Source organism: Vanellus vanellus (assembly GCF_965231255.1).
Source record: "Vanellus vanellus genome assembly, chromosome: 13".
Taxonomy (NCBI): domain Eukaryota; kingdom Metazoa; phylum Chordata; class Aves; order Charadriiformes; family Charadriidae; genus Vanellus; species Vanellus vanellus.
In genome coordinates, this window is record NC_138918.1 from 11,469,727 (window position 1) to 11,492,620 (window position 22,894).

General features: G+C 45.5%; 1 protein-coding gene across 4 annotated transcripts in view; it reads right to left on the bottom strand.

The window, feature by feature from the left end:
- Positions 1-8,032: 8,032 nt before the first annotated feature.
- The window catches only part of CYFIP2 (cytoplasmic FMR1 interacting protein 2), a gene marked incomplete at its 5' end in the record, with an annotated part of 45,937 nt that continues 31,075 nt past the window's right edge, over positions 8,033-22,894 (bottom strand). For all 4 annotated transcript variants that reach the window (XM_082489856.1, XM_082489855.1, XM_082489857.1 and 1 more), the window contains 8 exons: positions 8,033-8,404; positions 8,969-9,116; positions 9,634-9,872; positions 13,859-13,953; positions 14,468-14,540; positions 17,705-17,835; positions 18,554-18,644; positions 20,197-20,340. In XM_082489856.1, coding sequence (XP_082345982.1) covers positions 8,237-8,404; positions 8,969-9,116; positions 9,634-9,872; positions 13,859-13,953; positions 14,468-14,540; positions 17,705-17,835; positions 18,554-18,644; positions 20,197-20,340 — 1,089 coding nt within the window. In that variant the 3' untranslated portion in view covers positions 8,033-8,236. The remainder of the gene's footprint in view (positions 8,405-8,968; positions 9,117-9,633; positions 9,873-13,858; positions 13,954-14,467; positions 14,541-17,704; positions 17,836-18,553; positions 18,645-20,196; positions 20,341-22,894) is intronic.

Sequence of the window (22,894 nt, forward strand, 5' to 3'; positions counted from 1 at the left end):
CCTCCTCTCCCAATGCCTTTCCTTCCTGTGTTTGTGCACAGTAACCGTGTGTATACAGAAACCTACTGCTGATACAAAAGCCCTTTCGCTGCAGCAGGAGCCATTAGCCGGATTTCGCTGTAGGTCAGCAGAGATAAGTAAAACCAATAGTAAACCCCATAGCTTTTCTTCAGCAAGCCCCCATTTATAGGTAGAAATGACACCTGTCATAAGGCAAGATGAAGATGTAAGATCTGCAGGAGCCAAATGAGTCTGAAAATTTTCTTCTTTTCCCCCGTAAAATGTATTACCTGATACTGCAGAAATTGCCCTTAGACCGCGAAGCTGCTCATTGCTAGTGCCGCATGGCGCCTTCACTCAGCGCCTGATCCTGTATCTCTGCAGGGGTTTTCTCCAGCAAATGTAATGTTCAAGTGTTGTGCGAGTTGTTTGATTTTAATCGGGTCTGTTCATCAGTCACAGACCTGCGGGTCACCGGCTGGGAGAAACACTGCCAGCCAAATCCCATGTCCTCCCCTTTATCACAGGAGCACTTGATAATCAATCCAAATCATGTGGCAGTGGGTTTTGATGTAGGAAATGAGATGTGTGCTGATTTATCAGTGATCTGGGAGCAACTTTGGCTGCTGTTGTGCAGGCAAAAGGCATCCCGGGCAAGACAATGATGGCAGGATTTGGCCTTTATTTAGTAAATTTAAGAGCTATTCGTGCAATGTGTGAGTAAGAGGCTGATTGCAGAAAGCGAGGTGATGGCTGAGTGGGACAAGTGTTGCTGTGTTTGCAGTGCTGACTGCCTGCGGGAATTCGTGTTCCCCCCGTCCCCTCGCAGGCTGCTCGCTCCGGTGCTCAGGGGCACTGTGGGGCTCTCCCCTTTGCTGGACCTTCTCCAGCACTTGAGGTCTTGCTCATAGCTGGGGACTCCTAATGGTGGTGTGATTATTGACCACTAAACTGCATCCAAAATATTTTCCAAGCCTTTGTGTGTGAGCGATGTTGACATCTGTGCAGGGTACAGTTCCCCGCTGCACACAGAGAGGTGTTGGGGAGGCACCAGAGTTCTATGGACGGGATCTGGGGTTAAAATAATCTTTTTGGTCATGGTCATAAATGACTGCCACAGCAGAGCGGGTGGTGCGGTGAAAAGCAAAAGGCAGTCAGGGCCACAGCTTTACCTTCCCCTGTCAGCTTGATTTCCTAAAGGAAAGGGCTAATGTGACCACGTACACGTGTTTGTGTACCCCACTTCATCCCCAAAAATATTTGACCCCATGGGCCACTCTTGCCAGATTTGACAAGGGGTGAGATCTCCAAGAGAAACTGTTCTCAGTTCTGAGAAAAGAGGAGACACGACAGGGAAGAGGTGCCAAAAGGAGGGGATGCCGCCGCATGAGCTGACTCTGTCAGCCACCAGAGAAGGAGCGTGCCTAGTTGTCACCACCGTGGGAGAAGCTTCAGTCAGATCTGGCAGTCAACCGTGGGACACAAGTGTCACGTATTTCTTTCTCTCCGGTGCAGGGGCTGTGGGGGTGTGGTGTATAAAATCACTACGTCATGGGAGCTGCATTTGATGGATTTAGCAAGGCTGTGTATGGCAATACGGGAGTTAAAAGCCAGGTAGGATTGGCATGGAATTGCCTACTACGCTTAGTCAAGGGCAAGTTCAGACTGATAACAATAAAGCAGGGATGCAACTAATGCCTCTGTTATTGGTTCATATCCTCATTTTAATGGGAAGGCTGTAATTAAGGGAATTCAGCTCCAAGCTATGACCTCACTGGTTGATACTCGCATCAGATGTCTCCTTAGAAATAACTCTCATGAAATCAGGGAGTCTTCCTTAGCAGCTCATCTTCTAACAATGCCGTTCCTCCTGAAATACTGGTTTCCAGGCCAAATACTTGACTGGAATCCAGGGGGTAGAGCAAGACAGCTTTGCATGCAAATAACCTCTTTAGCAACATCAAAAGGCTTTTCTTTCCTCTGCTCTTCTCTGCTCATCTCTTATTATCTGGAAAAAATGATGGAAAAATACTGGGTATCAATTGTCCTGTGTTACAAATAATGGTGGAAGTATCCTGCTCACAGGTAATGGAAACTTTTGCCCTTGGGTGGCTGGTAGGCACGGTTCCTGTGGAAACTTTCAGAATGGGGTTGCAATATTCTGCTATGGCTTTATATAGTTTGAGAGCTCCAAGGAGTCGTTTGCTGCTTCAAAGAGAGGGTAAATCCTTCTCTTTCTGACAGTGACCTGATTGAGTAGGGGTTAAGGGGATTGCCTGGTGTTCAGATGATTGCAGCACTACATGAAAGGATGCTCAAAGCTTGAAAGACTGGACTTAGTTGAGCAGACAGCTTTTAATTCAGCCTATCTCAAGGTAACCATGTCTGCAGTGGCAGAGGATGTCATTTCACCCTACAAGGGTTTAGACACCACCACCAACACAGAGAGTTCCCAAGCCTGTCACACCCATGGCGAGTTCCCACCCTTTCTGTAGTGCCCTCCTCATGCCAGTGCACGTACCTGTGGGTCTGGGCTGTGGAGCAGCTGAGTGATCCAGGGTCATTAGGCCATAAAACACACCCCAGCTCGTTTCTCCCAGGGTTGTTAAATTTTTTATCCGGACCAGTTCAGTGATCCAGGTCACTGTGGCCCCATAAACCATGTACGTTGGCAGAACAGGAGTGGTGGGGTGGTGATGGATAGGAAGGAGGTGGATGTTCAGCAGGCAATGGAGGTCTTAAGGCATCAGAGCAGCAGTGGGTGCCACTAGGTGAAGTGACATGTAATCAGCAGATCATTTGTTTGCAGACCTCTTATCTGCCAGATGTTTGCATCAGAACTCTAAATCAAGGAAAACTAGATGTGAAAGGCACTCCTAGCTTGCAGAAGGGGTCACAGAAAGGGTCATTTTGTTATGCTTTTGAAAGAATAAACCAATCATTAATGAGCTGTTCTTTGCATTGGCGGAGTGCCTTTAATCTGAGGTCGCAAACGTATTTAGAAACATTAGGAAGAAGAAAGATGTGGGCCTGTATCTTTGATGCTGGTCCCTTAGGGTTGGTTGTCCAAAATTGTACCCTGATACTCAAAGCAAGTATTGCATCTGGCTCCAGGTGAGGCCGTGCAGCCTGTGAGCTCTCAGCACTTCTTAGGGCCGGTGTTAGGACTGGGGTGTTCACGAGAAAACAGCTAAAATTAGTTTTAAAAAAGAAGAAGAAAGAAATATTGGTGGAGGAAAGGATGAAAACCAAACCACCTGTCTAGTATCAGTGGCTGGGTCAAGAAGAAAGTCCTGCTCTTCTCTGCCATTCCCTGTTGCAGAGCCATGTTGAAATCCATAAACATTGGGCAACTTTCAACCATCAGGCAAATAATCCTCCACGGCAGCACGTTGCACACAAAGCTGCAGGCACATCATGTGCCCCGTGACTCAAAGCATATCGGAAAGATCAATAGAGCTGCCTGGTCATGGTGCAAAGTCCACTTCCAATCTGACATGAAGAATCATTGCGTTTTTATTTCTCTTAAGCTAGGAAGCTGTTCCCATGAGGAAACCTTGGGAAGAAGCTACGAAAGGGAACATCAGTTACAATATTTTGTCTATAGCTGATGAAGCATAGGTGCTCCCACTCCCATAGATCCATGACAGTTGTTTCACCCCAATTCCTCAGCTCCCAGAAGGTCTTTTCCCCCCCGTCCCCACTGCTCCTTCTGCAGTCAATGAGCACAGCTGCTCCTCGGACGTTTTTAACACAAACTGAAGAATGGTTTCAAATGAAAATTTGGAAAAAAAAAATAGCAAGGAGAGTCTTCTGGAACAAAAAGGCCCCTGTTGAGTTGGTAAGGCTGTGGTAATGAGAGGAAATTAGCTCCTCAGTTCAGCTTGGTTTTGAGTAGGCCCTGTCAAATTCTATTAAAAATAATTATATAGTTTTCCCTCCCCGAGCCCTCTTATACTAAAACAAGTTTTCAAATGAAAATTTGTCGTGGAGGATGTTTTTCTCAAAAATCATCAACTTTTTGATAGGAAAATTGGTTTGCTTGTTTTGGTGTTGGCCACAAAGCTTCATTCTTTTTCTTTGGTTTTGACAAAAGCTCAACATTTTTGTCAATAAAATGCTGCCATTATTCCTCTTAGCTTTTTCTTTGTGCCAGGTGCAATAGGAGGCTCTCCCCAAATAATAGTTATTGCAACAATGATGACAGCACAAAGTAAAGTCTGCCCATTTCATGAATGAGCCCAAATTTTATTTCTCTTCATCACAAAAGTCATCCTACATTTGTTGTACGCACTGGTGGTTGCTGTGTTACGGGACATATCACCATGTATCAGATGATTTACTCTTGCAGAAGCATTTCTAATGGAGATTGCAGCTTCTGTTAGCTGAATTTTAGAACAACAGCAAAAAATAATAATACAAACCCAAAATATCATCTTCAGCTGCATAGCAAATATGGATCAAAAATTTAACACCGTTATCAGATCACGAGCGTAAATATACCTCACCATAAATAAAATTCATTGTACAAAATAACTCAAGCAGCTTTTCATACAAATATGGTACATTTGACAAGAGTTTTTGAGAATATTTTCTTGGGTTTTTTTTACACCTTCAATTCTTTTTTCTTTTGTTCTCAAACACACATGAGCCTACTGGATTGGAGTAATGCAGGAGAAAAAGGACTAACGTGTTGTTCGATGTTAATAAGTGCTGTCAAAATTTAAAAGGAAAACCATTGAAGTGCTGAGCTTGAACTAGTTTGCTTCCCCTTTCTATTGTATCATTGAAAGTCAAGTGTAGCATCACCCAAGAAAGGCATGTGCACTGCCAGTAGTCACATTTTATAATGTCAAAGCTGGAGGGAACATGAGAATAACCTAGTCTGACTTCATTCACGACACAGGACATCCTTTCTTCCCCCTGTAATTCCTGTACCGAGCCAACAACTTGTCTTTGAAGTAGACATTCCAAGTGGTGGCTTTTAAATCCTGGGGAGTTTGCAGACTACTTCAGAGTAAGCGGGAAAATGCAGGTAAAAAAGCAAGCCTATGGTCAGTGGACTTAAAGTACGCAGACAGGGCTCCACATTTCCCTAGGAAAAAAAAATTATGGGGGTCTGCAGTTTGTAAAAGGCTGAAAACTATAGGATTAGAGCATACCTGCAAGGAAGGCACCCAAACTTGGCAGAAAGTCTGCAAGTGTGGAGAATATGCCTGACCCCATGGCAAGCTGTTACTATTTAGCCCTACTGTTACAAATTTACTCCCTATTTCCATTAACAATTATGACATTAAAAGAAGGACCGGAGGAAAAAAAATTCATTTTCATGGAGTTCTTTAAAGACCTAAGCCTGGATCTCTTTCTCATATACAATCAAGGAGGGTTACAGAACTGAAGCGAAAGACTATTTGCATCCTTTCAATAATAAAAGGACAGTAACACCAAATCTCAGAAATAAAGACCATAAGATTATTCCTACCTGATACCTCATACTACTTGAGCAACAAGGCAAAACATCTGCATACACTCTACAGTCAAAAAACACTTTACATTTTGTTCATGCACTTTGAACATTTAGCTCAAAACATCTCAGCCCTTGGAATCTGAAGGCATTTTGCATTTTCGCCAGAAAATCTGAGGGCAACAAGTAGATTTAATTTACCTGTTCTTTCAAGTACACACAGCTGTGTTTTGCGGGGTTTCAGAGAATTATTATGGCAAAACTACAGCAAAAGAATGTAAAGTGATATTCGTGTTTAGGTGGAATATCTCATGACTCACTCCAGACCTAAACAGATGAAAACTGGCATTTAAAGTCACCTTACTATATCCTGTTTTGTCTAGGTAGCTGAGACTGGGCCATGTGGGACAGTTCATCCTCCTGTATTAACTTCTTGCTCATACGGGTTTCTGAGAAGGCTCCAACATCCCATAACATGTCAGACGCAGTAGGACATTTAATTTGTGCTGTGCCCAGAGGTGGCTCTGAGAGCCAGGCAGGGACTTGTGCCACCTTTTCAGCAACACTTTCATACCAAAATAACAAGCACTTACTATTTAGGTCAGGAAAAATAGGATCTTGATTGGATCTATCTTCCTTGTATCTTGTCTTCCACAAAAAATAAAGTGCTTGAATCTCCTCTTCCTTTTAAAAATATATATCTGTAGATACCCTCGCGCCAGTAGTGTAGAAGCGTTGGAAAACGATGGAAAACCAGAACTGACATCCTTAGGGGAAGAGTAAATCGAGAGCAAGAGCCCTGCAGTGTCATCAAGTCCCAGATGCTCTTCTGCTGCTCTTCCTCACGACACCGAGGAAACAACTCGCCTTGCTGGGATGGCTCCTTCCCTGCCGCTCCCAGGTTTCAGCCAGACTTCCCAAGATTTCATTTTACTTCCAGATTACTGTGCCGCACAACTGCCTCCCTGCAGTTTACATGTCTGTCTCGGTAATTAAAGGAAACTCAAGGTGTGAAAATGTCCAGCACTTTTGACGTGTGGGGTATTTGTTGATTATCGAGGGAGTGGGTGGTGAGCGTCTGGAAGAACAAATTCATCCCACCCAGCAAGATCTCCTCTTGCTAATAGTAGTGTGCTGGCTGTTGTTTCCTCAGACAAAATACTCCAGCTGGGACATTTCTACTAATTAATTATATGTTCCCTCTGTGAGAATAAATGCCCAGGCTCTGCCTTCTTAACATCTGTAATAGCATGCAGTTTACAAGGCATGATGAAATGCTTGAAAGAAATATGTATTATCACATCTGTATACTGTAACAGCAATTCTCTGCTGTGACCTGGCTAAAGCTGAGAAATTAAAACGTTGCCAGCGGTGAGGCTGGCATCATTTTCTCTTGGATCGCGTGGTTTGATGTCCTTTAACTTTGAGCACAAGTTTCTGTATCACTTCAATGACACTACTGAGGGGAAGCAGGGAAGACCATGAGTTACAAAATTCTCCTTGAAGTTCCTACTGAATTTGTTCTTGATATCCAGGAATCTTAGATTAGCTGAGTGGGAAACTCCAGTGTTCCCTCTGAATGCTTTTAAGCCTGGAAAATTCTGGTTTATTTATTTTTTTTTTAATGCTTATCCTGTATTTCACCTTTTCTAAACAATCACATCATTTCTGAGTGATGGGAAGTTTCCTAGGCTCTGCTGATAGTCACCATTTTCTGAAGAAAGATATTTGGTCGCTGTGCCACTAGGAATTTGTCTAAAACAAGGGAAAATAGCATCCCAGAACAGACACAAATTACACATCCCAGCTCTCATCCTTAGCTGGAGATCAAAGATCACGTATGGTCAAGGTAACTACACCTGTCTCCTGTCAGGACCAGTGATTAATTCCACCCAAATTAATATGTTCAAGAGCACATTCACATGAATGCAGCCTTTTCCATAGTCCATAAGAAATCTTGTTTAGTCCGTGGAAGATGTGTCTTCGGGGGAGAACCCTTTGCATTAAAATAAGCAGGTGTCCCATAGCAGGGAAAAAGCCAGGCCATTTTCTCTTTCCCCAGCTCTGAAGTGCCGAGGAGTTATTTGGCAACTACATCATTGCTATTCCAAAATCCTTGTGCCAAAGCTCCCTGTAGAAGATGCTAGAAAAGCCAACGACTTGGCAGAGAGCACGAAGCTAGCCCCAGCCTGGGGCATGTGGCCATCCAAGACCAGCCCACCATAGCTCCTTTGCGCCCATCGCTTGATCCTCAGGGTGCTGCCACAGGTGATATCCCTTCATCCCTTCTTCCCCCAAACAGTGAATGAGGGGCTTGTCTTCAGACCTTCCTGCTCCATATCTGGTGGCACATGTCACGGGGGGGATCAATTGACTCCATTGCTTCTGTGGTGGGAGCAGGCTCCCAGCGCTGCGAAAGCAGGGAGCTCTTCCGGCAGGTCCCCCACATTTGGGGCTGCGGTATGGCTTCAGAGCGATGTGTTGGACTGGATGAATCACAGGGAAAAAACGGACCACTTCATGGAAGAAAAGCACATTTTGCCCGCCCGCCCCCACCCTCCCCCAAGTCTGAAAGCTACAAGTAAAACCGATCACAGGGATGGTACAGAAGAACATGCACTCAAACAGGGCCGGATGGGAAGATGCGTCCTCGTGTGTAGTAGGCATACACAGTCTTTGTTGTCAGGTCTCATGCCGTCAAGTTTAACCCTCCCAGCTCTTCTGGGTTCCGTCCCTTCTCCCTTCCCAACCCGTGCGGGGTCAGCGTCCACACTAGCAGGTGGTGGCCAGCGACTGGTGGATTGGAGGCTGGAAGCAGCGCACGTGCTCCACCGTGGAACTGTCTGTTTCCACCGACTTCATGTACTTGTTCAGGATGGCAAATATCTCATTGTTCAGGATCTGATACTTCCTGATCCTGTCGGCCATCTTCTTCAAGGGCTGGAGCGATGGTGAAGGAGAAAAACAGCAGATGAAGAGTCTTATGTCATCTGACCTGCTAGAAAGTACCAGTACATCTGCCCTGCTGCCGAGAAACCTTTGCTAAAGCAAAGCAGCTTTAACATGTGTTACAGTTCCACTTAGCACCTCCCAGGGACCGGTGACTCACTTCATTATAGGGTTTGATGACTTGAGGCAGAGCATTAACAAGGTCAGTGAGTGGTCCTAAGTTAACCCATCTAAAGTCTAGGCTTCCAGCTGCTTATTGATAAAGCCACTGAGATCACAGGATGGTTGCTGGAAATACCAGCTTCTGTGCTCCAGCTTCCCAACCCCAGGAAGAAGGCAAAAGCTTTGGGAGAAAAAGGATTTGACTGTCAAGCCAATTAAAACCTTAGCCTCTCCGCTGAGACTGCAGATGGAAATCTCACAGCGAGTGTGTCCAGTTTGAATAAGGTTAATACCGGGCATGGTTGGAATTTATGAGTTTGGACAAAGCAAGACAGAAAATAGAGAGAGAAGTGTGCTGGCTCAGGTCCTTTGGGACCTCACCCTTCTACTTACCACATTTTTTATGATTTCATCCTTCCCGTCCTGCCTCTGCACCTTCAGCAGGTGGTAGCAGAAGTCAAAGAGGTCAAAGCGCCGTTGCTGTCCAAGGAGAACAATGATAGAGCAACCTGCCCAGTTTAGACCATCTCCAAAGCACTGCCTGGAAGGAGGACAGGGTGATGGGATGGGGAGAGATGACAGGATTGAGCTAGGTAAGAGAAGTCCTACCATGGCACCAGGAACTTTCCTTGGTGAATTCCTAGAGAAATCAGATTCAGTCCTACTCCTGGGAAGTGGGTATACACCTAGAGAGAAAGAACTCAGAAGGAGATATGCAGAATTACACCAGGGCCAGGCTGCGCAGGGTGAATCACAGGGTACAATGGATGAGGACCTGGCCTCTAACTTGGGTTGTTAGCCCATCTACCCATCTCCTTCTGCGTGTCACCTTCGGCATGCCCATTTACATTGCTGTTTTCCCCAGCTGTTCAGATAGAAAGCTCTCTAGGCATCTCTTTATGTCCGTGTCCACAAAGTCCTTTCATCAAGGACCCACGTTCCCCTTTTACCTCTACACTGGCTGAGGCTATCGCTGCAGCTGAGGGCATCTCAGGGGCTTGCTGGCCCCGCTAGCTCACAAGTAGCGCTAACGGCAGAACCGGCCAACGGACACTCACTCTGCAGTGAACTCGTTGGTGCCCACAGGGATGCAGTACACAAACTGCATGGCACTCCAGAGCCGGTGAAACTCCACGCACTCGTCCACGTGCATGACCCCGTTCGTCGGGGGTGGCCCACGCCAGATCGGGTCCTGCAGGTAGCTCCTAATTCGCGTCAGGATCACCTCGAACATGGACAGCCCGCAGCACAACCGCTCCTTGGTCAGCAAGTCACCCTCCCGGGCGATGGCTATTTGCTGAGGAGGAGGACAACCAAAGAAACAGAAGTGACAACGTAATACGGACGGACCCTCTCACTGGACTTAATGCTTCCCGGTCTCCCCGGCTCTTTCCACATTAACACAGATCCCATGCAAGGTCCAACCTTACCTCTGATGGCTGCTCCCATGGCACTGCCCACCAGAGAATACTCATCCCTCAAACGGAAGAAGAGTTTAATATTGTGCTTAATTATATTTCACCAACCTAAGTGCCTTTTGAAATAACTACGTACGTCAGAAAACAAAAGTTGAAGGCAAAGCTCTGATCAGAAATACTGATCCTTAATTTTGCTATCACGCTGTGCTGTTCTGTTAGCGCTACGCAGTGTTGCCTGGTTTAATTTCATGATTTCTGCAGATTATGAAAATAAAACAGGAGAGAACAGGGACACTGTGCTTCCCAGGACATTGCCATCCTCTCTTTAAAATGTAGGTAGCCTATAGCTTTCTTGGTTTCTTTTGTAGTTAGGGTCAAAAAGTTCTGAGGAAGATGAGAAGCCACCGGAACCTTAACACTGGAAAACCTGTGGTTTATAAGAAATTCAAATAATATTTTTTTTCCAGATGTGGAAGCTTTACATGCATGGAGAATTTCTGTGACATCCCCACTCAGAATTACGTGCACAAATCTGGAATGGCTCCATTGGATGGAGTTAATTTGGCTTTTACACTAGAGGAAAATTCAAAGGGCATCGATTTCATTTCAGCCCCATTGCTCCCCCACAAAAGAAAAAAAAAAAGGGATTTTAAATAAGCAAGCAGGGCCTCCCCCTGGCACGGGAGCACTGACCCCGCTGAGTGGGATGGGGTGCAAGCGTGGAGTTTGCTCGCTGCCCTGATAGCCTCTTCTCTGCCCCATTTCTTGCCATTTCCAGCGGCATTACTGACTTCTCTTTGCAGCGTTGCCAAAACTAACAGGGGAAGTGGGAGCGGAGTGCTGCCAGAGTCGTGCCCGTGGCTGGGGGAGGCTCCGGCTCTGCTGTGCTCACCCCGGCAGGCGAGCGGCTGCCCCGGCCCCGCAGGCAGAGCCTTTTACCCCTCTCACCACTCTGGCAGAGGCATGCAGAGCAAGCGAGACATTCACTGACCGCCTGCCTATCCCAGGGGACTTCCTGGAGCTTTAAGTAGTTTTTAAGCATTTGCTCCATTTCCAGCTGTCCCTGTAATGCCTATAAAAACGTCATCCCGACCAGAATCACAGTGGGGGCTCGGAGCATCTGGTACAACAGGCAGGCACGTGTCCTGGCCGGACGTTAAGAACATGAATTATGCTCGGTTTACTTGGGTGATCTTTATTCCACTCTAAAAGCACACGAATGTGCCTGCACATCCCCTTTCCTGACTATTAGTTTATGCTGGCAGGAACCTAAAGCATGTTTAGTCTGGTGGCTACTGAAATCAGAAGCGTTACCATTCCTGCTTGTGCCACGATTTCAAGGACGTTCTGGGAACCTCGGATCAATTAATGTTCAACTAATAGCAAATATCAAGGGAAGGCTGTATCGCTGCACAGAGGCCAGATTGGGTCCGGGATCCCTAGATTTGTTAAACACAGGAATGCTATCACCAGTTTCCTGGCATGCACTTGCCTATGTTTGCTTAGCAAGTAGAGATTTCTTTTATCCAGCTTGTTTTTATAGCTGAAGACTGTTCGCTTACTCTCCTCCCCTGCTCCAAACTCTTATGGGTACAGATTGGTATCTGCACACACTGGTCTATGATGGCAAAATGGGGACAGAGAAGAAGTAAAGCTATTTCACATATAAAATAGGTGTTAGCATTACTGTTTGCTACGATACGGTGATAGAACAGGTACTTTGGAGAACAAACTAGTCCAATGATCTTAGTATACTGTTTCTGAAGAAATCTTAATCTAGAAAGGGATGTACCTGGCTTTCAAAGGATGTAGTGTGACTCAGTTACACGCATTCACGGACAGAATTTGGTTCTAAAAATTCATCACCCTAAGACCAGTTTCTGATACAAGACTATTACTGTTGGGTAGATATTTAACACGGCGAAGGCAGCTGGAGAGCTGGTAGTCTTGCGGCCAGATCTGCCTCACGGTCTGGGGTCCCACTGGTCTCTCAGATCAGGAGGGGAAGGGATGCTCTCTAGATAAATTGTCAAAGGATGCCACTGTGCTGGCTCTACTATTCCTTCTGTCTTCAAAATGAAAGGCTCCCATTATTTCTAATGAAAAAATTAGGCTAACCAAGCACTTTTGAAAATCCCTTACTAAATACCCCGATGATCAGCATTAAAAGGGAGAGGATTCCTTTAATGAACCACCTTGACCCCCTCTGGTTCTTTATGAATCACCTATCAAACAGCTGCTTCTGGATTCCCAATGCAAAACAATTATTTACAACAATCACCGACTGTTTTCCTGCCACTGCACAAATCCAGTTGTGCCATACCTCTTTTACAGCTTGTTACCTGGCAAGCTTGCAAGAACGGTACCCAAAGCCCGCAAAGACCGACAGATCCCCACTAACTACAGCAGCCTCTGGCTCAGCCCCTTCACAGCATGTAATTATATGAAATGCACAGGATGCCCTTTTGGGAGAGGCATCTAGCAGGCAACTTCTGCTCAGATTCTGGGCAATTCCTAAAAGGCACTTTTGAGTTCTGCAGGAAAAAATCCCGTATGGCCTGTGTCCAAAACTGCATTTCCAAAATGCATGTCCAAAACTGCATAAGGAGCAAGCTTAGAAGCTATGGAGGCACTTATAGAAAGTGACTCTTGTGTTCATCTGAGCTCAAAAAAGATCTGGTACTCAACTGTACCTGTGTGATGAATATGGGAACAGTTTACAGAAAAAATATTTCTTAGCAGGACATGAAATACCTTTTGTTTTCATCATCATCATAACTATGGCGGGGTAAGCAACGAGTGGACTCTAATAGCAGATTTCAATGATGATTTTGCATGGAAAGAAGGAGAGATAGAAAGACCAACACAAAGACACAAAAACACAGAGGTGAATTCTTTTTCTCGAGTGTCTCCTTTAAAAGGAAGCCGATGGGAAGTGAGAGAAGTGTCTATGAAGTAAGACAAAGCCCTCAGTTATATGGCCAAATTTTTTTGTTTCATATGGTTTCCAATGAAGCAAAGTTCAAAATGTCCTTGATCCATCAGAAAAACAAGAAAAAAAATTAACAACTTTCTGCCTGCCACAGATCTGTCACCTCATACAACTGAGTGTTCATTCCATTCCCTTGGTGGTAATTATAGAAAAAAGGTGTCGATTCATTAATAATTTGAATGATTTTTATCCCATCGACCCCACTAAGCAGGCAGTGGAAGTTTGGCTATTGGCATCAACGGAGCTCGAATTTTGCCCATTGCATTCATCAGTCTACAGAGATATTTTTAACAGTACTCAATTTCTGCACAAGAGATCTTTCCCAAGCTGAGACCCACCTCAAGAAGACACTTAAATGGAGCTGTAATTTTAAGCATGTGCTGAAGCTCTAAGCATGTGCTAGGAGGGGAACCATTCTCAGATGTATTCCTTGACAGGGATGTACTTAAAAATATACCACACTGCAGCCCTGAAATGGGATCCCCCAAAGTGATGGCAATTGGGGGACAGCCCTGCAAAGCTTCCCTTGAACCACCCCAGCGATTCTCCATCTCTTTAAAATGGAGAAGACAGAGTTTTTCAGAGTTGTTCTTATTCAGAGCTGGCTTCTAGCACGCTTGCTTTACAGCTCCTCGGCAGCTCTCCAGACCGGAGGCAGCAACACACCATCTCTCTGGACCCGCTCACAAATTTCCCTTCAAAGCATCTGCTAGGGCAAGGATTCTGCTTTTCTTGTCCGATTGATGTTTTGAAAAAAAAAAAAAATTATATATATAAAAAAAATAAAAATAGGATCACTCTCCCAAGGCCACACAGGCCGTCCGGGGACTGCTATGAATTTTCAACAGCCATCCCTTTCAATGAAATCCTTACCTGCGGAGTGCCCAGCCTCTCTATTAAGGGAACCAGGTGAAGTGGGGCATACTTGGCTTCGAGACGCTTCATGCGCACCTCCAAGCGTTCTCCTTCTGTCAAGCGAGCAGCAAACAGTGAAATGAGAGGAGGAAGTGGAGACCCGCAATTTCCGCCGAGTTTGCTCAGAGCTGCCCCCCAGCAACCATCCAACGAGACTTTGGATCAGTGAGCCAAACCGACAGCAAATGAGGGAACCAGTGATGCAGAGAAGGGAGGGATGTGCGATTGCAGTCTCAGCAGCAGCTTAATCACACGTGTCCAAAAGCATGTTCCTGTTACTGATCACTCCTGTTGAGATGGACATTTCATGCTGTCATTCTCCAAAGAGGCTGCAAAACGGCTTTAAAACCTTAAGGGAACCCCCAAACTGACTAAGGTTTCAGTCTGTAACTCGGCTACGGAAAATGCACCCTTGGCATTTTGTTTCCACCTGACTTTTGGCTGTATCCGCTTATGTATTTCAAGGGGGAAGCAGGGCCAGAACTAATCCTCAGCAGAAATGAGAGAGAAACAGCTTCTGGGCAGAGACCTCTGAGTCTGTCCACTGCTTCCCTCTCAGCTTCTTACCTTTGATGTAGACCCTGGGCAAAATATTTTGGAAGGGAGCAGCATGCAGCAAATCACAAACTTCTTCCTGGGACTGAGGCAGGAAGAAAGAAAGATAAAGTAAGTTAAAAAATACCTACAGGGGTTGAGTGTATGGCTCAGGGACCTGGGCAACGCTACAACAATTCATGTCTACGGCATCTGTTCCAATCCAACCCAGCTCAGTAGTAACTTCAGCAGTTTGAACCTAAATGAACTAAAAGTGGAAGAAGTACCTCTCAACGTAAGCCAGGAAGTTTCCTTAACTTCAGTAAGTTACGTCCTGCCTGTACAAGGCCACAGCTTTATATTTATTTTCCGGCCCACTTACTAACACTACAACTAACAGAGGGTAAAGAACATGGAGGTTTCAGTTCCATCCTCCCCCGATGACTTCCTGCTGTTTATTTTTACAGAGAGTGCCCAGGTGGAAATTACCCTTTGGCTTAGTTGGTTTAGGATGTGTACATGTAAAACATACTGATGCGTGGCTCTATTGCAAATAGGTACATAGTATGTGGATCTGAAATGATTTGGTTGTTCATATAGTGTTCTCAGCCAGTGCTATCAGGCCAGAATCCCAGTGGTGGAGGCACCGGGGAGAATAATACAGAAGTCCAGAGAGGAATAACATCATGAGATGCCACCTGAGAGAATGCATGCCGATGCACTTGAGAAAAAATAATCCCGAACACAGATGCACAAGGAGGAGAAACCTAGAAATAGGCAGGTGGAGACTGAGGAGCGATGGCTGACAATACATTGTATACGAGTCTGCAATGGGAAACAGCAGCAAGGAAACCAAAGCTGTTTAACACAGAGGCGTTGCGTCACAACAAGGCATTAGTTTGCTCCTACAAAAGTCTAGCTCTAGGACATGCTTTCAGTTCTGAGCTTACTGGAGAGATTTAGACACACTCGAAAGCAGGTCATGACAGCGCAGCGAAAGATATTTGTGGGCCGGATGGAATGACTGGACTGGGTCTGTTTGGGATGCCCGGGTGGTTACCCCACCTTCCAGCCAAGAGGGAGAGGAGAGCGGAGCGTGAAGCTGCAGGAGGCTGTACTGGCACATGGATGCTGGGATGAGAGCGAGTTTGTGGGAGTGCAGTTTGTGACACAGTGCTGGAGGGACAGGAACAGCCTGGGGTCCCTCCACGGGTAGAGAGATGCTGACGCTACCGGTGTGTGCCTATCACCTTGGTTCTTTTTTTCTTTTTGCAAAACACTATTCGTTCCCAGATGAATGTTCTTTCACTGCTGTTTCCCTCTGATAAAGAGAGTCTTTTCACCATTTGCAGCCTGCATTCACCTGATATCTGTCCCCAAATTGGTCACGTTATTAATAGATCTCCTCCCCGAGGCCCATTACCTGTGAGTAAGAATTCTGTGTAGAAATTTAGCGCCAAGCAACCCCTCATTCCTCAAATTTAAACAATAAAAAGGGGGTAGAATGGAGCAAACTCTGCATCTTCACTAGAGCAGTCTGCCAGCAAATACCACCAGCCTTAGATCATTCTGACAGCTACGAAGATAACTGTACCATAAAAGCAATTGCTCCTGCTGCATAATAGCTCCATTAGAGGGAAAAATCTTGTTACGTGATGGTTCTACGCATCTGACATCTTCCAGTGAGCGAGAACCAGTGCCTGCTGCGTGCATAATGGCTTTATATTCTGAACCTATTTCTGTGTGTAAAAATGGGGGATCATAGAGGGAGAGACTTTGGCTGGCACGGAGAGTGGGCAGATGTAGGCTTTGATGGGCAGCCTTCCTAAAGGGATCCCCAAATTCTCACCATCTTCTTTCCTTTATTTTCTGCTATTCTAAAATGCCAGTATACTGCTGATGTACAGCTCCTGGGACTGGAGGAATATTTTTGCATTGAAATTAAGGATTTCTAAAAGAAACCACCACGTGTCCCTTAAGTGTCCATTTAAAGAAGGAACACAAAAGGCAAATGCAGTACATCCAGCATAAAATCCAACACTGAGAACAGCAGAAAGCAGTGATGAAGCCACTAAAGGAACAGAAAGTGCCAGGATATAGCTGGCAACTCTGGTCATTCTATAAAATGAAGCCAAGCTGCTAGGTGATATGCATCTCTCTAGTTTTCTTAATCTTATGCAACTACTGCTCATTGAATGTGTTTGATACATCATATCAGGAAGTAAAAGTCTCTGTATCTCGGGTTAAAATGCAAAGGCAAAGGCAGAAATACCCATTTTGGGGACATGCAGAGATTTTCAGTTTTCCCTGTGCTCTATGGTTGGATAAAACTTGGAATCTTTGAACTTTCTTTTGGTTTTGCTCTAAACAAAACCTTCTGGCTTTGCTTGGAAATCCCATCGTATGTTAGGGAAGTCTTTCTGAAATATTTCTGGAAAAACTGAAACAACCCTGCCAAAAACCATTATGACATGAAATATGCATTTTTAATGTGAAATTGTGTTGTTGAACACTCTTCAGTTGGCTTTAGGCCAAACTGAGAGATAAATTCATTATGAAGTAAATTTTTTGTGGGAAAAACTAGAGGCTAAGAAGATGTGTGGCATTCAGACATAGCCTTTGCCCCATACCGGAAAGGGCATCACGTGAGCTGAGAGGCTGAGAGACTTGGGCACGTACAACACACTTGTGCAGGCGGCAATACCAAGTCGTCACTCCAGCTAAGTTTTCAGTGAAGATATGTCATAGGAAATATATCATCAGCTCTTCTGAGATTTCCTTCCTGTTGGATTGCTTTGTCCTTATCACCATTAAGATGAATCAGGTTTTTGTTTTTTTTTTTTTTTAATTGCACTGGCACCCCAAAAGAGCAGAGGGCTCAAATCTACTTCCCACTGTACAAATATGCATATTAAAAAAAGTATTGATCCCTGCCCCAAAGAGCTTACAATCTAGAAATAAGCTCCAGTTGGATTTATTTCTGAGAAGTATGAACACGGGGTAGCTTTGGGTGCAAGAATTAAATCTACATCTTCCAGTATTCAGATTCTCCTTCAGCAAACCCAGATGCCAGTGACCAAGCACCAGGGCACACCATCCCCATGGACATGCCCACAGACCCCAATAATAGCCCCAGAGACACCCTGAGCACACGAGCAGCTGGAAAGTAACATTTCCCAAACTCTTCTGCTGGAGAACCCACTTCCACTTATACTCTTGAGCTGGCAATTTCAAGTACGATCTGTTGGTGCGGGGGGTTTTTTGCCTTACCAAAGCCTGCTCGATAAGGAGGCAGAAGAGAATGGCATTGCCCACTTCTCTGAGGCTCTGAAACACGTCGGTCTTCAGCTCTGCGTACTCAATGATGTCCTTCAGCTGATGGTGGAAAAACTCCAGGATTCCTTAAAAGACAAGGAAGGACAGTCAGAGAAGCAAGAGCAGAATCGCCCTCCGATAACTTGGATAAAAAGACAATCAGTGCCTGATATTTCCTTAATCACAAATTGCAAGCTGTAACCGCTCAATGGACAGACGGAGACTGGCACTGGGGAGAACTAGCACGCAGTGTCTTATGCCGCTTTCAGCGACCCTTGGGAAATAGGGAGTAATTAATAGAAGACCTTGGATTTCCTAATCGGAGGGAAAAAAAGAGATTCAAGACTGTAATGGATGTCTTGTTGCTGGCTCACGTATACTGGCCAGAGTTTTCCCATCCAGCTCAATGGCAGACTGCAGTCATGCTGCAAAAAAGTCCTTGCATCAACTAAGTAGAGCTTTTTAAAAATGTCAGTGTCAATAACAAAATGTCAGTGTCAATAACAAAAGCTTACAAAATCCTGGAAACAAAACATAAGCTACCAGAAGACATTCCCTTAATCAATCAATCTGTGTGTGCAAAGGGAAAATTCTGACAGGAGATTTCCTGGAAAAGAATCCTGTACTTTCCAGTGTCAATAGCGAAGCAGCTGAAAGCATGTCTCAGAGAGCCTTGCTGTGTGTTGCACCGGCATGTTAGGTGCCAAACCTTGTTTAATTACTAGCGTGTGCCTGAGTAGATGCTGTACCAGCATGTGGGCGAGCCCTTCCTCAAACCATTATGCATCCGTCTACGGCACCCACCTGGAGAGCCATATTCATGTCTTGGCAAGCGGCATATCTTGGGCATTACTTCAATCAGAGTCTTCACATACTGCAGGATGGTGCCTTGTAACTGTTGGAGACAAAGGGAGGTTAAGCTGGAACGATGGCTTCTCCTGGTGTTGGTTTTGAAAGAGGCTGGTTATGGATGGGTCCACATCTGACAGCACAGGATGAGACTTCAGCTGGTGGCCAAAAAGAACTTGCTTAATTTGGATGTCACCCAGATATAAAATTCAAGTGCAATGAGTTAGGGTGCTTTTACAGCTTCCTCCCGAATAAAAAATCACAGCTGCATGGATTTTCAACTTCAAAGTACAGCTTACTACATTTGTTTTGTTTGCAGCTGAAATCCAAACAAGGGTCAGTCTTAGATTTGTGCTCCTAACCCAAAAAGCATTTCACTGGAGCTGCTAAAGGAGTTATTCCCTAGCGCAGGAAATGCTCCTTCCACCTGAGGAATGATCATTAGATACTCAGAGTTTAAAAAAGAATTTACATGCATGTAGAACAAGTTTCTGCAGATGTGATGTTTTGAACCAAAATGGACAAGAGAAAAGTGTATTTCTTAGTTAAAAGCGCTTGCTGTCATTTGGAGTCATACACCTGCATCCTGTAGTTACATTATGTGGGATTATGCACTAAACACTGTTTAGCCAAATGTAAAATCTCTGTCTTTGTGCTGAATGCTGTCCAATCTTGCGCACCAGCTACAGCATTCTCAAGTGAGTGACACAAATTACATCTTCAGTAACTATGGTGCTTTACAGTAGGGAAACTGGATATGCGCCTGAGATTTTCCGTTTTACATTGCTTTGTTAGACAAGTTCAAAACGACGTCACTGCAGTCAAAACAGAATTTAAATTTTTATAACGAATGAAAATCGTCTCTTTTTTGGTAGAAAAGCATGACCTGAAAAATTATACATTTTTGCACACTCTCTCCCTCCTTCTTAATGCTCTGTATTGTTAGTGCCCTTAGGGAGCACACGGGATCATTTCCATGCAGACGTCACACTTCTCTTCTGAAAAAGACGACAGAACTAGAAAGCAGATAGGGCAATTAGCAGCCTGGCTTCAGAACACCTGATGGAAATGGACAGCATGGCTTGAACACAGACTCACCCATAGCAGGCATTTTCTTACAAAGACTTAAGAAGTTGGTTTCATCAGTTTTGCTGCCTGCTCTCTACTTTCCTGCAGCTCTCCAGGGGTATCAAAAGGTGGTGAGACAGAGTGCTCTTGTGCTATTGCTGAGCACGAGCACACGTCCTGAAGGTCTCCCCTACTGCAGCACAGGCAGTGCTGAGGGACCATGAGTGCCATGTCCCACCCGATTGCTTCCCTATGGCTTTCAGCAAGCAGTGTGTCAACTCCACCGCCTCCAGATGTGGGTGGGTGATCACAGTTAACACTTCGAGATGGTGGAAGCGCTCCACCATCCCACGGGAATCAGTGGGATTCCTCAGCCACAGTGAAAATCACACCGTTAATACAAGTGTTTCAGTGTGGATCGAGGGACATGAAGGTACCCAGATGTGAACACCATGAACCCAAACCCAGGCTGACTGTTCAACCTGTGCCTCTCAAGGTTTCTCCCTTGCCAGGGTTAGGCTCAGAATTACCAGGCTCTTGACGATCTTCAACAGCTCTTCCATGACCACTGCGATCCCTTGATAGCCAAGGAGCCTGCAGATCGTCTTGAAATGAGGTGGCCCCACAAAATTGCGGTAGGAGCTATAGATGTGACTGTAGGCAATGTTGAGAGGCTGAGAAATCAGAAGCACAATGACACAATGACAGGAGCATTTACCAGACCTGTAAGTAATTCTGTTATCACAGTATTACGTTCCATCACTTCAAATAATTTTTAAGATAGAGAAGGAGAAATAATGATACCCACGACAATTCCCATTTCTTCTACTTCTTGTGGCAAAGAGGAGATTGCTTTTCTTCCTATGTACTCAAGACATATTCTAATCTCAACACACTGTCACATCACAAGGTTTATTATCCTGCTATGTAGCAACGCCACTTCTATTTCCAAGGTAATTTACTCTCCCATACATTCCAGATCAAGGATTTCAGTTCGCTAGCCCTTCACCTCTTCAAACCCAAATTCTCCTCTACTAAACCAAAAAGATTTATATTTTGGTAACCGGGCAGATTTTTTTTCTATGGGCGCTTGCTTTAAATGAGGCTTATCAAGAAAAGTAGGAACGGCAGCATCTGAGCCTAAGGGCAGTTGGAATATACACGTCTTTTTTGCATCCTGCAAAGCTCTACATCAGCCTCTGTACTTCACAGACATCTCCATGGGACTGTGAAAACCGCTGGTCTAGGGAGAATAGTACCTGTGGCTCCGGCCCCCAATAAATTTTTAGCAGCAGAAAACAGAGGGTAATTTCCAGGAATGTACTCTATCAGTGTAACCTTGGAAATCAGCTACAATGTTTTTGCATTGGAACATTTAGAGGATCCATTTGGCGGGAGGGAAACAGAAGTAGGGGGAATTAATTCACTTGTGTAATCTACAAGAAAAATACTGAAAATCAGATTTAGCTGAGGCACCGCATGCTCGGCTCGGGCTCTGCAATAGAAACGTTGGCATCATGACCCAGCCCAGCAGAGGAGGGCTGCAGTCTCTCCTCACGACATCTATAACAACTGCATCCTCAGTAAACAGCAAAAAAAGCCCGTTCTTGAAAAGATTCTGGCATGTAATGCCCCTTCCAGCAAAACACGGATGAACCCCCTGGCTCATGCTTACTAAAAGATCTTTCTTAAATGAGGACAAGAAAACAAATTAAACAGTATCCCCGAGGCACCGTGCAAGGCTGACTTCCCTTCTTGTGCGAACGCCGCGTGCGGGAGGCACACCGCATCCCCGGGAGCAGGGAGCTTGCGTCCCCGCAGAAATCACAGACCCCACTCTACAGCGATTCCCATCCCTGCCGGTAACGGGGCCGAGGGAGCGGGGGGACCAAGGCACTGAAGAGCTTAGGGTGAAAGGGAGAAAGTGCTGAAGCAGCAGAATGGGACAAAATGTTGTCCATTCTCCAATGCTGCTGCTCCCAGCAACGGCAACACAGCCAGCAGACAGCTTCAGTTGTCCTCCAATTCTGACTGACTTCCTCGAGATTTACTTTAACACTCCATTTGAGTTACTGTGAGTTACAAAGTGAAGTCATTTGCTAAGAAGCGGAAAAGTATTTTCCTTTGCTCTCAGGTACAGAATGTCACTGATGTACTGATCACGCTTTCATAGACTTGTCAGTCGCTTTAATCAATTAGTTAATTGTCCCTCATTTTGTAATATCCCCGCTGTTCTGGTCCAGCAGCTTATTGCCTACTATAATTCATAGGTGATCTTTGAACGAGCTAGCAGAAAGAAGACACAGCTAGAAAGTCCCCGACTTTCGGTGAAATACAATTTCACCTCCTGGTCCTGATAGGTGAAAAAAACCTCTTTAAGACTACTATGTACAGACAGGCCACCTCGGAGGCTCTGCAGGGCAGTCATTCACAACATGCCTCAACTTTCTCTCCCCTCGAAACTAAACAAAAGGGCCCTGAATAAGTACGGGCCAGAGTTTAAAAATTACGTAGGCATAGAAGCCTACTTTCGAAGCTCCATGGATGCCAGCTCCTGTTAAGAGAACTGCTTTTGAGCGTCCTGCTTAGGTTTGTATCTCCATCCTTAGATAACCAAATCTTTAAAAATCCATCAGGTGGAGGATGATCCATAGCCAGTAGATACGCACGCTGAAACATGTGAAAAACAGCAATAGTTTGTTTTCTAAAGTGGGTTTGTTTAAACACCAGGCGATGCCCAGCTGTAACGTTTGCCAAAGGGCCGACAGGATCGTCCCAGCGGGAAGGCAGGGCCAGGCCCCAGCCCAGCCACGCTCCCACCGCGGTCTGGTGCCGTGGTTTTTGCAATGCAGCGGTCCAGCCCCGCCACCTCCAGAAAGCGCCGTGCTGCAGGGGTGAGCTGGGCGGCCCCGCGATGCCTCCTCGCACCCCAAGATAACCTCCTTCACCCTGGTGTTTCCTCACGGTTAGCAGCCCGGGGTCTCATCCAGACTACGGGGGGAACTAAATATCCCCATCTCAGTGGGAGCCGTGAATCCACACCCATTTGTGGAAGCCCCGTTGCCGCTCACACAGCTAGGAGCCAGGTCCTCAGTCTGCGCACGTGCCATGGTCCCCTGAGATGGGCCACCATCAGTACCCAGTCGTGGAGCAGCAGGTCGGCTGTTTCCCCATAACGGGGCTGACATTTCGCTGTATGGGCAGCGAGAGGCTGGTGCTGCCGCCCAC